The sequence below is a fragment of the Pygoscelis adeliae genome, unplaced genomic scaffold, assembly GCF_000699105.1.
Source record: "Pygoscelis adeliae isolate BGI_AS28 unplaced genomic scaffold, ASM69910v1 Scaffold121, whole genome shotgun sequence".
Taxonomy (NCBI): domain Eukaryota; kingdom Metazoa; phylum Chordata; class Aves; order Sphenisciformes; family Spheniscidae; genus Pygoscelis; species Pygoscelis adeliae.
In genome coordinates, this window is record NW_008824359.1 from 9,089,502 (window position 1) to 9,105,603 (window position 16,102).

The window sequence follows — 16,102 nt, forward strand, 5'->3', positions numbered from 1 at the left end:
CTTTGCTCTCCCCCCTCCATGTTCTTTTGGAAGGGGGTGCGGGGCCAGCCCCCGCCTTGCTTGAGGGTTGGAGGGGCTCGGCACCCCTCTGTGAGCCCCCCGTTTTCTCTCCCCGCTGTTGAATTGGGCGCTGCCGCTGGGAGGCGGAGGCTTTGCACCCGTGTGGGCGCTCAGCCTTGCTCCTGAGCGGTGCCCTGTCGGACACAGAATGGGGTGCCGGGGGCAGGGCAGTCCGGGTGTTGCTGGGCTTTTCCCTCATGGCAAAGGGGGAAAAAAAAAAAAACCCAAAAAAAAAACAAGGGATATGGGGCAGCAAAGATGGTGCGGGGCAGCGCGGGACTAGCAGCGGTACGGTCTGTCCCACAAAGCTACCTGCAGAGAGAGGCCGGGTGGGAGAGCATCCCTGCGGTGCTTCTCCCGGGTGGGTGTAAATGCTGCCGGATTTCAGAACGGCTGGCGCGAAGGAAAACTCGTTGGAGCACCCGGCTACGTCCCTGCTGGTGGCTTTTCTGACAAGTGTGGCGTGTATATTTTACTGTCCCAACACTTGCCGGTGTAGACGGAGCCGCACAAGGTGAAAGAAATGCACGTTGTTGTTAGGAAGCGTGGATGGATCTCTTGCCCTTCTTCTCCCAAAGCTGGTGTGGAAGAAATGCGAGCAACGTATACGGCGCAAGCCCTCGCTGCGGCCTGGGGTGGGTCTGTGAGGCGCAGCGGGGAAGCTTTAAGGCACCGATAGCACTGCCTGGTGCAGCGTGCCCCCTCTGCAATGGAGGGGAGTTCACAGAGCTGGCCTCTGCGTTTGGCTTGCCCCACCGTCCTCATGAACGCGTTCTGCCCCTTGCCCCGTGTACTGGTGGCATCAGACTAGTCTACTAGTTGTCTTTAACTTCCAGTGACTCTTTATTTCTAGCCGTTGTGCAGATTGCTCTGACATAAGAAGGTGGAGTTTGTCCTAGAAGTAAAAGAAAATCAGCGGTATGAGGCGGTGACTGTCATTTGTTTGAGCAATGCTGCAAATGGAGAGTGATAGGCGGTGGCAAAATTCCCTCTGTAGGCAACAATTGTAGGAAATATTAAAAATGAACGACAGAGCAGAGGCGCCTTGGTTGTCACAAGCAGTTGGAAAGCACTGGCTATACACGTGGTTTGTTGTGCTGTTCTCATTTCAGGAGACCTCAGCCATGCAGAGCTGATGATGATGACAATAGCTGACATCATAAAGCAATTAATTGAGGCTCACGAGCAGGGAAAAGATGTGAATCTGAACAAGTAAGTCACTCTGGGATGACACTGAAGAGCTGATCCACCGGTGATTAACATGTCCTGTACAGTCTGTTATGTTCAGGCTTTATTTTAAAATGTTTTATTTTCACAGGCTACTGTCATTTCTCTTACTGTTACCTGATTAAAAAAATACCACCAGGATTTGTAAATTCTTTGGTGATTTGATACCGTGCCTTGCTACTTCATTGGCACTGCTCAGAGAACAAAATGGGTTGTATTGGTGAAAAACTCCAAGAAACTTGTCATTGCCTTTTTGTGTTTCCACCTGTGTTCATCCTTCAGTAGTGCGAAAGTCAGTTCCATCAGGGAAAGGAGAGATTGATTGAGGGATAAAGTTTAAATCAGATTTTCTTAGCAGTGTGTTATAAATGAAGTTGTTGTTTACAGGAAGTTCTTTCTTCTTTACGTACGTGGAATAATAAAACCTGAATTTCTCCCACCGTTTCTGTTTCATTTACATGATATAATTGCCAACTTTTTGCTGATGCTGGAAATAACTGACATGAATGTCTTAGAAGTTAAGTCAGCTAGAGTCTGCATATGTAGGGGTTAATCAGATGGAAGTCTTACGAAAAGATTTAAATCGCTGAAAGCGGGTAAGCCAGAGTCCGTGGGCAGCTTTCACAATGTTTTGATAAAATCATGCTTAGAAGTAAAGTGTACAGAAACTCAAAACGTCGGCAATTGTTGCGTATCAACTTTATTTGGACTTTGGTATCTTAATACACAACGCAGCTGTTGCAAGGAATTACTGTGTGCTTTTTAAATCCTAGAATCATTAAGGTTGGAAGAGACCTCTAAGATCATCGAGTCCAACCGTCAACCCAACACCCCCATGCCCACTAAACCATGTCCCTAAGCACCTCATCTACCCGTCTTTTAAATACTTCCAGGGATGGTGACTCCACCACTTCCCCGGGCAGCCTGGTCCAATGTTTAACCACTCTTTCAGTAAAGACATTTTTCCTCACGTCCAATCTAAACCTCCCCTGGCACAACTTGAGGCCGTTTCCTCTCGTCCTATCACAAATATGTTACCTGGAAAGACAAACTGGGAGAACCTACCTAGATCTCCATGTAACCCAACAGTGCTACGATAGCGCTGCTGTGGAATACGGGTATGCAAGTCAGAATGGAGTTGTTAGTTTGAGGTATTTCTGCTTTCAGGCTGAAAACCAAGACGTCAGCAAAGTACGGACTTCCAGCGCAGCCGCGTTTGGTTGACATCATCGCCGCGGTCCCACCGCAGTACCGCAAGGTGCTGGTGCCAAAGCTGAAGGCCAAGCCTATAAGGACTGCTAGCGGGGTAAGCACGTACATCGTTCTCTCCCTCCACCACCGTCCTCCCCTGCTCTCATCAATAAGTTGTATTTAATTGTCTTCAAAGACCAGGATACTGACTGTCCGGAAGCTTTAATGACAATGCACTGGCTGCGTTGCCAGCTTCCAGGCTGCCTTTTCTGTCACGTTGTGCCCGCAGGGCTATTGCTTTCAAAGCATTTGGGAGACGAGAAAGAGGAGGTCTGGGGACTTTGTTTCAGAGCAGCGTGTCGTGCTTTTTAGTTGTCGTAGAAATAGTGCAGCTTAATCTGCAGGCCCTCTCAGCGAACAAAGGTAAAATGTTAGTATTTAACCTGTTTCTTTGAAAGGTAGTTCAGGCAGAGAGCAGGAATAGAGGTACAGCTAACATTCAGCTGCGTGTTTTTAAGCTTCCCTACTGTATGTGTAGCATGCCTCAGCTCAAGTTAATAAAAATTAAAAAAAACAAACCAGAAACCAGATCCCAGGAAGTGTTCAATTTTTATAACTTAAAAAAAAGCCAACCCAAAAAACCAAACAAAACTACAAAAAACCCCACCCGCAATAAAACCCTTAATTTCTTTGGTTTCTTCTTTCTGGCTATAGAATATTTCATTAAACTCTTACTCCAACCAGGATTTCTGAAAACGAGGTATTCCAAGTTGGGTGCCCCAAATTAGTGGACACTAGAAAAATCTTGGTGTGTCTGTCTCTTCTGCCCGTCTGTCTCTTCTGCCCGTCTGTCTCTTCTGCCCGTCTGTCTCTTCTGCCCGTCTGTCTCTTCTGCCCGTCTGTCTCTTCTGCCTGTGGTCCTTTCTAAAAAAGAAGATCGCATCTTACATTATGCTTGCATTTAACGTGTGAAAGGCTCTCTGAGATCAGCCTGGGAAAAAAAGGCTTCGCTCAGTTAGGTGGAAGGAGGAAGCTATTTTTGTTGTCTTTGGTTTATATCTCTTTGTTTCTCTTCATCTGTCCCCCATTTTCATCTTCCAGGTGGTGGTTGATGTGCTTGGTGGCACACTCTCACCCTTGCACTGTTTTAGATGCACGTTAGATGGTCCTAGTGAATACCCGAATGTCAGTCTGCATCTTTCCAGCAAGGTGGTTAATCAGATTTGGTATAAGACACCTGGTTCTTTATAATATACTGCCAGTTTATTCTGAATTGCGAAAATATTAAATAATAGGCTTCCTATTTCCTGATGTATTTGTTATCATAGAATCACAGAATGGTTTGGGTGGGAAGGGACCTCTCAAGGCCATCTAGTCCAACCCCCCTGCTGTGGGCAGGGACATCTTCAACTAGAGCAGGTTGCTCAGAGCCCCGTCCAACCTGACCTGGAATGTTTCCAGGGATGGGACATCCACCACCTCTCTGGGCAGCCTGTGCCAGTGTTTACTCCTTATCTGTTTATCCAATGTTATCTCCTTCAAGAGTTAACGCACAGATGTTCTAGGTGGCAGACTAAGCAGAAAACGTCTTTAAATAGTCTCTCGCAGATGCACATGTATACATAGCCTTCCAAGATGCACTTTATTTTAGTAACTTCAGAAGCAATTACTATAATTTCTCTCCTCTGTAACTCTGCTTCTTACAGATCGCTGTCGTGGCTGTGATGTGTAAACCACACAGGTGTCCGCACATTAACTTCACAGGCAACATATGTGTGTAAGTATGACAGCTTAGATGACCCGAGAGGACTGTGCTGCAGTATTTCTGTATAAGTCCAGTGTTGCGGTAGCGTTGTACTGGGGACGGGCTTGTTCCTTTCGGCACAAGCGCAAAGTTGCAGGTTGCCGATGCCTGCGCGTTACGCTAAAAAGTCTACTTGTTTTTTCTTCAAGGAGGAAACCTTTTTCTTTCATGGGCCAAACCCTACTTACCTTAGTAGATACACGCTTTCGTGAACATAGTAACCAGGAGAATATATTAATGATCAAATGTAGGTTGTATTACTGTGGCAGGGTGCGCAGGTGCGTTGAGCATATGACCGGGTCCGTGAGCAGATGGGAGAAGACTATTACGGAAAACAAACGGGGCTCAGTCTGCAAAGTTTGAAAACTGCTGAACTGAGACCCACCCGAGGAGGTGCAGGTGTTGTCTGCAAAGACTTGCTCGGTGTGACAGTCTGGCTCTGCCTGGCTCTGGAATGAAACGAGAGCACAGATGGAAGGGAAGGCCTCCAGCTGCCAAGAGCTTGTGGCGTTCAGGGAATAGCTTCCGAGTTTTATTTGAATTGAGAAACCCAAGCTGGGTTTACCTTGAAGTGTGTTACCTCTGACGTAAGAGTCTCTGCACCTGAAATCTCGTCTGTTTTTTTTTCTAACCATGTCAGTTCATCCATTTCAAAACACTGCTTCTCCTTCCCGCCTTGTCACGCCCAAAACATCAGTGTATTTCACTACCAGGTGCCTGACACAGAGTGAGCTGGCTCTGTTCTTCTTTTTGCATGAGCAGCTATTCTGTTTGAGATGTTCCAGGTAATTACATGTATGAAATGTCTTCAATCGGGTTACACAACTTTCGCCAGCAAATTAATTTGGCCATGGTAATTTGGCAATTAATTTTATAATGGTGACAGTTGACTTGGGTTGAGTTTGCAGGGCAGGCGGTGAGGAAACTAATCAATTTGACTGTGAACCGAATGTGTCTGATTTGATAGAGATGGCATTATCTTAGCCTGTGCATTTCGGATCTGCTCACTGTGAGTAACGATAGGCTGACTGCTCTGTTACCTTGTCTGTTGGAGGCGCTCGGCGCCCGCGGCTAACGTTGAAGGGGTTGTCAGCCCTCCTGTCTCGGGTCGCCTTTGAGCACAGAATGAGTGGAGATTGATCGTTAATCCCACAGCCCTCAAAAGAAAGCTCAGGACCCTTCAGAATAAATTTATATTCCTTTTAATTACTCTCTGCTGTGTACCGTTCCTCTCCTGGCCAGCAGTCTTGCTGTGATAGCCGCAAGTGTGTCTTGCTGTGTCACAGAATAGGAGTTTCAAACAAGTCTCTGGACGCAGAAACTGTAGTTTAATACCAAACTGCCGTACAGTTATCCGGAGTAGATGGACTGTATTCTTTTGAAGTAGTCTTAGAATGCTGTATTCGTTACATGGCATGTTCCTAAGTTCAAAAAACAAATGTAAATGAGCTTTCTCACCATCAAGGTTTTTAAATTCTATAATTTCTGGAAAAGAAATGCAGATTGTGTAACAAGATCATGTCTCTATTTTATGTCTTTCTGTGCCAAACAAAAATCATATTTTGCATCAAATAAGACGATGTTTTTGATAGAATGGTGGAAAATATTTAAATTGATTGTAAAATTACTTTCTAAAATCTAATAACCTGTGTGTAACTATTACTCCAAAACTGTATGACAGCTCCCTAAAATAATGCCGTGTTCCAGAAATATGATCACAGTACACTTTGCTTCTAGTAAGTCTTATGAAGTTGTTTTGTGCGGATGTAGTCATCTGACAGGTCTGAACTGGTTTTTGACATCCCATTCTCATTAAAGTTAAATGAAACACCTGGTTTGCACTGTATACTTAGCGTTTGTAAACATACATAGGCTCAGCTCCTCTCAGCGTTACTGGGTATCGCAGAACGGCTGTCTTCAGCACGTGCGTTGAGGTCTGTACCGATATTTACGTCGGGTGATGCAGAAACGCGGGAATTCATTCATCCATCCTGTGCTCTCAGCTGACCAGATGTGAACCAGCTTTAGTCTAGAAGCTGTATTGCAGCCTTAAGGTACCGTAGTGCTTGAGCTAATAAGGCCTGCCTTTTGTGGATTTGGTTTTGCCTATATGAGAGCTCCCGAACGCCGGGAGAGCGGTTGGCGTGTTGCTGTGGTCAGGCTGTCTCAAATTTATGTTCCCCTGCGTTTCTGGTGAGAGGTGGGGTAGTTGGAGCAGTGTCTGCTCAGCCTGCACCCGCTGTGTCCCCGTAACCTCAGACACATTAAGTTGCTGCAATTGTGTAAGTTTGATGCCTGTTTTCTGTCTTTTAATATTTGCAGATACTGCCCAGGTGGACCTGATTCTGATTTTGAATATTCAACACAGTCTTACACTGGATATGAGGTATTACTTCGGTCTGCCGTAATGCATTGCCTACGCTCTCTATAAACTCGGGTTAGGCTGCTCTTTATTTCTACAAATTCACCCATGTTGCAAGAATAAAAAACAAAAGCAGACTTCGTACGCTTCGAGATCTGAAGCAGCTCAACTACAAGACTGGAAATTCTTCTCAATTATTGTAGCAGTTGTTTCTTTCTCCTCACCTTGCTGCTGTTTATACTGTTATGCGTGTAATACGCTGTAGAGCAGGAGCGAGCAGCCTGTGACTCTGAGCAGGGCAAGTGCAGCGGTCGTGGCTGTACCCCGCGACTTGCTGGTGTGGGAACAGCTGTTAATCGGAATCTCCAGCTGCGGAAAGCGATGAGTGAGTAAGAGCAGTTGAAGGTGACGTTGCTGTCTCCCTTGGGACGCTGCTGCGTGCAGTTTGTTGCAGTGAATGCTAGCTGTGATTCCTACAGCAGTTATCAGTCCGCGTCAAAATTTTCTGAACTAAACAGTCCAAACCAGAAACATAACAGATTTACTTGTGGCTTAATATGGGTTTAAGGGAAGGGTACAGAGAAGGCAGTGCCAGACTCCTCAGAGCTGCCCAGTGGAAGGATGAGAGGCAACAACCACGAGTTGGAACGTGGAAAATTGTGCCTTCGTATAAGAAAAGAATGTTTTAACGTGACAGTTGTTCAAACGCTTGAGTAGGGATCTAGAGAGGTTTGGGGAACTCCATTCTTAAAGATAGTCAACCACTGACTGGACACGGCCCTGAGCATCCTGCCCTAACTGGACCTGCTTTCAGTCCTGTCCAACCTACGGGACCCTGCTGATTAACAAAGGTCAAGCTCTGGAAAAAAGCCCATTATTTAGCTGTTAGTGCCTCTGAAATTACATCTGTGCCCTTACACGTCTGTATCTGCGGTGATGCCTCGCTAAACATATATGACCAAAATAACACTCTCCTGTTGTATGCCGAAAGTTTAACAGCAAAAGATCTTGTTGTGACTAAATTACTGTGACTGGTTTTCACAAAAAACCTCATAGCTATTGTACAGATATAAAGTAGTAAAATGAGATAAAATACAAACTGCATTAATTTGGTAAACAGTGATGCAGCATCCTTGTGGAATGGATTTTGTCTGTGGTCCGTTTTTGAGTGGCTTGAAACTTGTCCCATTAATGCAAAGTAGGAAAATCCTGTGTATATTTATATGACTTTATAATTCATGTTGTTTTGGATATGTTGTGTTCATTTGTTCAATACTAACAGCATGTGGGAGTTATGCATGATTTAAAGAGTCCTCATCCTGTAGAGCTTTTAATATAACAGAATGAAATACCAAACAAATCCAGGATACACAAGATACTTGAAAACCTTATCTTAGAGTATTATTAATAGGCTTACATCAGCTGGTAATATAAAAAGTAAGTTATTAGGGATTTCAATTGAAAGAATATGTTTAGATGAAAGAATTTTAGAAGTTTAGACTGAGTTCTAGAGGATACTCCTTGGATAACTGTTGTGCAAGTGAAGAAAAACCGAAATGAACGGGACAGAAAAACTTGTATTTTGAAAAACGTTTTGTGATTTATTTTTTTTTTTACGATATTTTTTGAGACTCACTGTAGAGATTCTTTATCCATCCTGCCTTAATGCACTAAAAATTTGAATAATTGTGTCATTCTCTTTGTCATATTAACCATCAAGGATAAAAAATGAGTTAAGGAGCCAAATTCAAATTTACAGTTGGATGGATTCTCTGGTTGTGAGTTTGAAGGCTATAGGGTCCATTAGGATTTGAAGACTTTAGCATTTCAGTGCTAAAAGTTGTCTTTTGTTCTTTTTCACTGCGGGTTGTTTTTTTTTATAAAAAGTTTACAAAAAGGATCTCCTTGTGTTTTTTAGCCAACGTCCATGAGGGCCATTCGGGCTAGGTATGACCCCTATCTCCAGACAAGACACAGAGTGGAACAGGTAAATTTTTACAGTGAAAGGGGAATGGATTGTGATTGTGATGAAAATAATGATAACGCTTTTAATTGCCTGAACTGGTGGGCTGAAAGGGTTATGATCAGCAGCACCAAGTCCAGCTGGAGGCCAGTCTCTAGTGGTGGAACCCAGCTGTCAATATTGGGGCCCAGTAGTGTTTAACCTCTCTGTTAGTGACCTGGGTGTTGGGACAGAGCACGCTGTCGGCAGGTTTGTAGATGACGCAGAATCGGGAGGAGCGGATGATAGGCCGGAGGGTTGTGCTGCCATTCGGAGAGACCTGGACAAGGCTGGAGAAATGGGCTGGCAGGAACCTCTTGAAGTTCAACAAAGGGAAACGCCAAGTCCTGCCTCTGGGGAGGAACAGCCCCAGGCACCAGTACATGCTGGGGGTTGACCAGCTGGAAAGCAGCTTGACAGAAGAAGGTCCTGGTGGACACTAAGGTGACCATGAGCAGCGTTGTGGCCTTGAGGCAAAGAAGGCCAGCAGGCTCCTGGGCTGCATTAGGATGAGTGTTGCCAGCAGGTCAAGGGAGGGGATCCTTCCTCTGGCCTCAGCAGTGGTGAGGCCCCATCTGGAGAGCTGTGTCCAGTTCTGTGCTGCCCAGAAGACGACAGACATGAACATACTGGAGCAAGTCTACCAAAGGGCCACTAAGATGATGAAGGGACTGGAGCATCTGAGAAGATGCTGAGAGAGCCAACACTGTTTAGGCTGCGGAAGAGAAGGCTTGGGGGAATCTTACCAATGTGTATAAATACCTGGTGGGAGACACTAAGAAGATGGAGCCAGGCTCTTCTCAGTGGTGCCCAGTGACAGAACAGGACAGGACGCAATGGGCACAAACTGAAACATGAGAAATTCCATTTGAACATCAGGAAACAGTTTTTAATTGTGAGGGTGACCGAGCACTGGACCAGGTTGCCCAGAGAGGTTGTGCAGTCTCCATCCTGTGAGATACTCAAAGCCTGTCTGGACACCGTGCCGAACAAACGGCTGTAGCTGACGCTGCTTTGAGAGAGAGATTGGACTAGGTGATCTCCAGAGGTCCCTTCCAACCTCAGCATTTCATGATTCTTATAATTCTATGTTAGCCTGACTTGATCCCCATAGATGAATTACTTTTAGACCTTTTAATTGTCTAACAGTCATTTCTGTTAGATAAATGACAAGTTTTGAACCTCTTATAAGATGTCATCTGTTCGGAACAATACCTGATTACTGATAGGAGACCCTATTACAACAAAATTGTACTGAACTTTTGTGGCTGTTGCTAGTTCTCAATAATTACTTACATGGAGAATTTAGTACTGAAATAGCAGCTTTCCCACCAAAATGATTTTTTTGGGGGGTCTCCACTGGAGAATTAGAAGATCTGAAGAGTTTCTCAATCCTGTTCTGCTTTGACTGGTTTCCTGTTTATCTCCGTATCCACTGGAAAATTCTCCATGGATTCAGTGTAGTCCTTTTCTCCCGCAAGTTTTTAAGGAAAGTTAATTCTACATGGATTGAAGCAGATGTGAGGAACCTTTTTCTACTGGACATATCTAAGCGAGCTTCAAACTGGAACCAGTGTAACTCCCATCAGCAAGATGCTAGGCTCAAGTAATTCTGCTTTGTCAAGACAACCTTTTAGGCTGGGCTCAATATCTCTACTGTGTTCTTGCAGTAGAAAAATAATTTTTGAGGTTTTGGGGGAGGGATTATAAGAAATCTGTACAAAAGTATTCATGGTTTGTCATTCATAAAAGATATGACAACTGAAGGAAGAAATGCAGTGTAGGAATGTCAGGGTTTTCAGAGAAGTCTTCTAAATAAGTCCCTGATTGGTAATTTTTCCCTGGTACTTTTAATTTTACAGCTGAAGCAGTTGGGCCACAGCGTGGATAAAGTAGAGTTCATTGTGATGGGTGGAACATTCATGGCCCTGCCTGAAGAGTACAGAGATTACTTCATCAGAAACCTTCACGATGCCTTATCAGGTCACACTTCCAATAATGTAGCAGAGGCCGTCAGGTAGGCATCTTGGTTTTCTTTAAAGTAATTTTTTTGAAGTGTTCTTTAACTGATGTAAGAGCAGAAAATACTGAAGACAAAAATACAGGCCTTTTTTTTTTTTTTTTGAAAGGCAATGTTTATCCAAATACATGTTTAAGCACAGAATATTTATAGCTCAACTTGCAGCATTGCTCTGCGTACTGCATAGCACCAGCAGAAGACAGGGCCATGGCTTATCTATTTGCTCGTGTAGGAAATGCTAAGCTGCTTCTAATTTCTTGGCGTTCCAACTGGACTTCTACCTTTTATGCCTCATCACCTTACTTTGGAGTTGTGACGAATCACATTGCCGTGGGATTTATTTCCTTTAGCTGGGAAGGGGAACTGATCCTGGCTTGGAGGGAGGCCAGATGTCAGCTCCCGTAAGGGATGACTCACCCCCGAGAGCGTCAGTGCTCAGGAGCTCTGAGCCCCTTGCAGTCTCAAACGCAGTTACCCTTGCAGTATTTCGGTGTGAGAGGGAGATGCTCCTCTTCTCAGTCTGCAGTTGATGAATGGAAAATCAGAGGCTGGTTTACTTCTGTGTGCTTTGGGTCATTACATACCTAACTTCCCAGTGCATTCTGCAGTATAAAACTGAGAGGAAAAATGGGAAAGATGTGACGTTTTGGAGCTGTTAAAACTAGGTGAGCATCCCTACTGACAGTTTTAGTTTGCTACCTTGTCGTCGTTCAGTGCAGTGGATTTTCCTTGATACCATTATCATCTACTGAAGAAAGCGGTTTTAGAACTGAGTAGGACTAGCCCTTGTCTAGCTTCATGTCTGCCTTCGTATTTTAAAGCTGTAATTTCATTTGGTTTTCCTCTGGAGGGCAGCAAACACTTCTGCTGGTTTTCTTTGGGTTTTTTCCTTGTCATTCAAAGACTAGACAAAAAGTGCGATGCTGCTCTTTCCAAGTGGATTTTGTCAAGACAAAATCACAAACAAGTTGGGAAAAGAATTGCTTTTCTTTGGCTCCTAGTGCCCTGGTTGTGAGCGCAGAAGGACACGGCTCGTTATGGAAGAAGGGTGGAGTTTGCAGGTTGTCTGTTCAAATTAGTGCTGGGCTTATACGTACGTCGGGTGGTTCAGGACGTGGTTATTCCATATTTTGTCTGCTGCAGGTGTCTAGCTAATTTTACTGGACCCAAAATTTCTTTTGGAGTAGCCTGTCCTTTGCTCTGCAAGTGATTGAGGAAACTACGACACAGACCGTGTGACCAAGTAATTTTAAGTGCATGCAAAAACGAAGTGACTGTGAAGTCACTGTACTGCCTTGCAAGCACGCAGATTGAGCAATGTGAGAAAACCTGCACTAACAATTTGTGGGTTTTTTCCAGCAGATAAACAAAGGTTTATATTTTTAACATAAAATTAATGTTAAATGCTTGCTAAATGGAGGTATGTGGGAGTTATTCAAGTTGCACTTCCTAAATATTCTAGAGGCAAGAAAATTGGGCTCAGGATGAATCAATCAGACCTTTTACTTTTTGTGCTTCTTGCATTTTGAGACGATCAATGACACTTGGCATAAGCAGTCAAGGTTGAATTTATGTCTCTGTACATGAGGATTCAGCCCTTCTCCCTCACTACTTCCATCAACAGAAGCCATGCTACATGGGGAATACTGACGATATTTTACTTGTTTTATATTGTGGGCACTGTGTTAGGTGGTAACCTGAGATCTGGTCTCTCTCACCCCTTACTTTGAATGTGATTATGGTAGCCTTGAAATTTTTCCTCCGTGTGCAAATCATTAGTTAATTTTAGATTTTGTACAGTGATTCCCTAATGGGGGAAAAAGACCTTCAGCCAGGATGCTTCTTAAAAAGTCTTTCTGAGCATGACCTTTGATTAAACCAGTACAGCATCTGTCTATATAGGCTTCAGTGCACCTAACTGTGAACACTTCCCCCCCCGCCCCCCTTTTTGTCCAGTCGTTTCTTTACTTTGTCCTAAACTTGAGCTCTGCTTCTATGTCCAATGCTGTTTTTCCAGTGGCAGTGATATGCTCACCTGTACGGTCTGAATTGCGCAGCACTGCAGGGCTCATCAATCTGGCATCATCCTCTTGACGTAATTTTGAATTTTCTTCATATAATACTTTGTCTTGATCAGCCCGTTGCAGCTTCTGGTCCCAGTTAATCTGATAAAAAGGATGTGACTCTGCAGTTTCAACCAGTACGGTACGACCGTAGCCTGCCAGGGATGTATATACTGTTCCTCACCAGGAACCGGCACTGCAAGTCTGACTAAAGAAATTAGTCCTCAAACTGTGTTGGCCCTTGGACTCCAGCTGATGTTCTGAGTTGGCGTCTGGTTTTCTTACAGATTCGGAGTCTTGCGGTGAATCTGTCCCCGTGGTAAATCACACAGCTGCAAACCCAGCAGTGCCTATGTGAGAGAACTGATGTGGGACTGGGAGTGATCTGTCTTGGGGAAGTGGGGCACTGCTCTAGCCAGCTGCTGCCGACTAAATAAGTCTGAAACTGGCTTTATAGACAGTGGAGAGAGCAGGATCTTCATGGGATGGCTCAGAACATCTAAGCTAGGTTGCTGCTTTAAACTGTTTCCAGGTAAACTGGGCATCTAACTTGGGAGGTGTGAAGAACTCCCTTTATACCTGTATTTATAAAGCGGTAGGAGATCATTTTTGCATGGGTGGACCTCAAGTGAGTTAAGATTTGGGGTTTTATGGATGCAGGAACAGAACACGAGTGTAGAAGTGACCGTATTTACATACATGAACTCGCCAACCAAAAGTGTGATTTTTAAAAAGATAAACTGCTGGGCTTTCATAGCAACTCTGTCGCGAGTGGAGGAAGGAAATTGCTTCCCCAGGAAAATGTTGCTGGTGTTTAATATTTCTGTAGGACCTCCCTATTGAGGTAATAAACACTTTTTAGACTACTCAGACAGAAGTCTTTGCTTGAGGCGCTTTGGTATGCTTGAGAAATAAGTTGGCCGAGGAACGAGTAAAGAATTGCAGAGCCAGAGGGGATCTCTGTTTTGTAGAGGGTGTGCAACAAGACTGAGAAGTTTTAATTTTTATCTGCTGAGAACACCACTTAGGAGACTTCAGTGCAATTCTGGATGCCTATCAAGCAAGCTTGTGGACTTGGTGATAAGCTTCCCTTCCTTAGGAGGAGGTTTGTAATTACTGCACTATAAGGTAGATTTTTCTTTTTGTGCACTAGAGAAATCCATCTTTCTCTGGGAGTTGTTCCCATCAAGCCAAAGTGTTGACTCGATCACTGATTGCGGCTGCCTTTGCTCTTTCGTGAGGACAGTGAACCAAGAAGGTGTAAAATACACATGCAAATGAGAATTGCTGCTCCCCATCATTTTGCTTCTCTCACCTGACCCATGAGTCATTAGAGGTGCCGGGCATATTTAACTGCCGCTGTGACTCACCACTTAACTCCAAGGGCTGAGCACCTTTTCTCTGAGCCAGGATCTGATGCTTAATTAGTGAATGAGGCCAAATGAGAACTTGCCTGTGCTGAGAAAGGCAGGTGTCAGAAAGGTCCCCCTAGGCTACGTGCCCGTGCAGCTCCTTGGACTGCAACATCAAGCCTGGCTTCTCTTAGTGTATTTAAAAATGCATAGAAATTATTTTTTAAATTTTATTTTTAACAGTATCGTGCATTGTCTGATGTTCGATCTGGTTGTAAATCACGTTGTTAATGGCAAGGTAAGAAGGGGATAAAATTGCTGGAACCTCATGTTCTGCAAGTCAAGTATCTTGTGTACCTGATATTTATGTGACAATATTCAGGTGCACGGCAGACATAATAACTGTTTCCATAATAGGTCCGTGATCCAAGGCTGGTTTGGCTTTGCATCCACTCATCAGTGAGTAGTCTCTTAAAAGGCTCATTTTCCACTTGCCTCATGCGTTGGAGCCCAGAACTTGCAGAAGTGAGTACTGTTGGCTGCGTTTGATTCCTCGTGGAGAAATTGCAGCTCCTAATGCCGGACGACGCTGCGAGACTGCCTTTTTCTTAGGCTTGTCATCGTATTGCTTTTGCCAAGTGTCCTTTTGAGTTTCCACCATTAGCTGTGTCTTCCGCTGAGCTGGTGAGCAAGCAGCAATGTTTCCCGCTGCCACAAATGTTTTCATTATACATGAGGAAATTTCCTTTAGGTATCCCAAAAGCCGTATTGATCTTCTGGCAAGCAGTAAGCAGATAGATCCAGCTACTTCAGAGCCTTCGCTGGAAGAGAAGACCTGGGTTTTAAATAACCGCTGCTTAGGGCTGGATTATTGTGTCCAGTTTAAGACCTCTTAGCCCATCCGAGGAAGAAAAAAAAAACCCCGAGCGCTGGCAGTTTCAGCAGCAGTCAGTTTGATATGTGGAGCTCCTGGCGCATTTTAAAACTCAGCTGGAAATCACGCTTCTTGACCATGCCAGATCAGAGCAACCCATGAAAAATGTGTTTTGTGTGGTTATCGGATGATGTGTTTTCTGGGAAGATCATTATATTTTTTTCTCAAATACTCACATTAGGTCTCATGTATCAGTAATTCTTCTAACAGAAGCTGCGGTTTCTCCACAAGAAATATGGTGATCGCGAAGGTTGACAGCTGAGCAACCCCTGATTTTGCTTTTCAATAGTGAGGAATAAAGCTACTTTCAAAAGGTCACTCTTTATTTTCGAAGCAAGTCTATTTTAAGTTTCCCAAATAAGACTTCAGGAGTTTTGTTAGAAGGTGAAGGTTTCTGCTGCTAAGTCTAGTCTTGCTGCTGTAATTTTACCAAGATTTAGCCCGGCTGCTTGACTTCTAGGGCACAGACACGCAATTAAGTTATGTGGGGTAACAAGGGGGCATAGTATGCCTGTGTTGATGCAGCTGGCTTTGTGTATGTATTTCGCTGGCCCCGCGTGTGAGGAAATTCTAGTGTACTGTGAATCTCAAGGAAAGAGATTTAAGCAAACATGCTTGTGGTGGGTTGACCCCGGCTGAACGCCAGGTGCCCACCAAAGCCCCTCTATCACTCCCCTCCTCAGCTGGAGAGGGGCGAGAAAATAGAACAAAAGGCTTGTGGGTCGAGATCAGGACAGGGAGAGATCGCTCACCAGTCACCGTCACAGGCAAAACGGACTCAACTTGGGGAAAATGAATTTAATTTATGGCCAATCAAATCAGAGTAGGGTAATGAGAAATAAAAACCAAATCTTAAAACACCTTCCCCCTGCCCCTCCCTTCTTCCCGGGCTCAACTTCTCTCCCGAATTCTCTACCTCCTCCCCCCGAAGTGGTGCAGGAGGACGGGGAATGGGGGTTGCGGGCAGTTCACCACACGCTCCTCACACTCTTCCCCTGCTTCAGTGTGGGGTCCCTCCCATGGGAGCCAGTCCTCCACCAACTTCTCCAACGTGAGTCCTTCCCACAAGCTGTTGTTCTTCATGAAC

At 44.6% G+C, this 16,102-nt stretch overlaps 1 protein-coding gene across 1 annotated transcript in view; it reads left to right on the top strand.

The window, feature by feature from the left end:
* The first annotated feature begins 1,176 nt into the window (after positions 1 to 1,176).
* The window catches only part of ELP3 (elongator acetyltransferase complex subunit 3), a 98,446-nt gene continuing 83,520 nt past the window's right edge, over positions 1,177 to 16,102 (top strand). The window contains exons 1-6 of the mRNA XM_009319723.1: positions 1,177 to 1,272; positions 2,455 to 2,593; positions 4,185 to 4,255; positions 6,605 to 6,668; positions 8,563 to 8,631; positions 10,509 to 10,663. Of these exons, the coding sequence (XP_009317998.1) occupies positions 1,196 to 1,272; positions 2,455 to 2,593; positions 4,185 to 4,255; positions 6,605 to 6,668; positions 8,563 to 8,631; positions 10,509 to 10,663 (575 nt within the window). The 5' untranslated portion in view covers positions 1,177 to 1,195. The remainder of the gene's footprint in view (positions 1,273 to 2,454; positions 2,594 to 4,184; positions 4,256 to 6,604; positions 6,669 to 8,562; positions 8,632 to 10,508; positions 10,664 to 16,102) is intronic.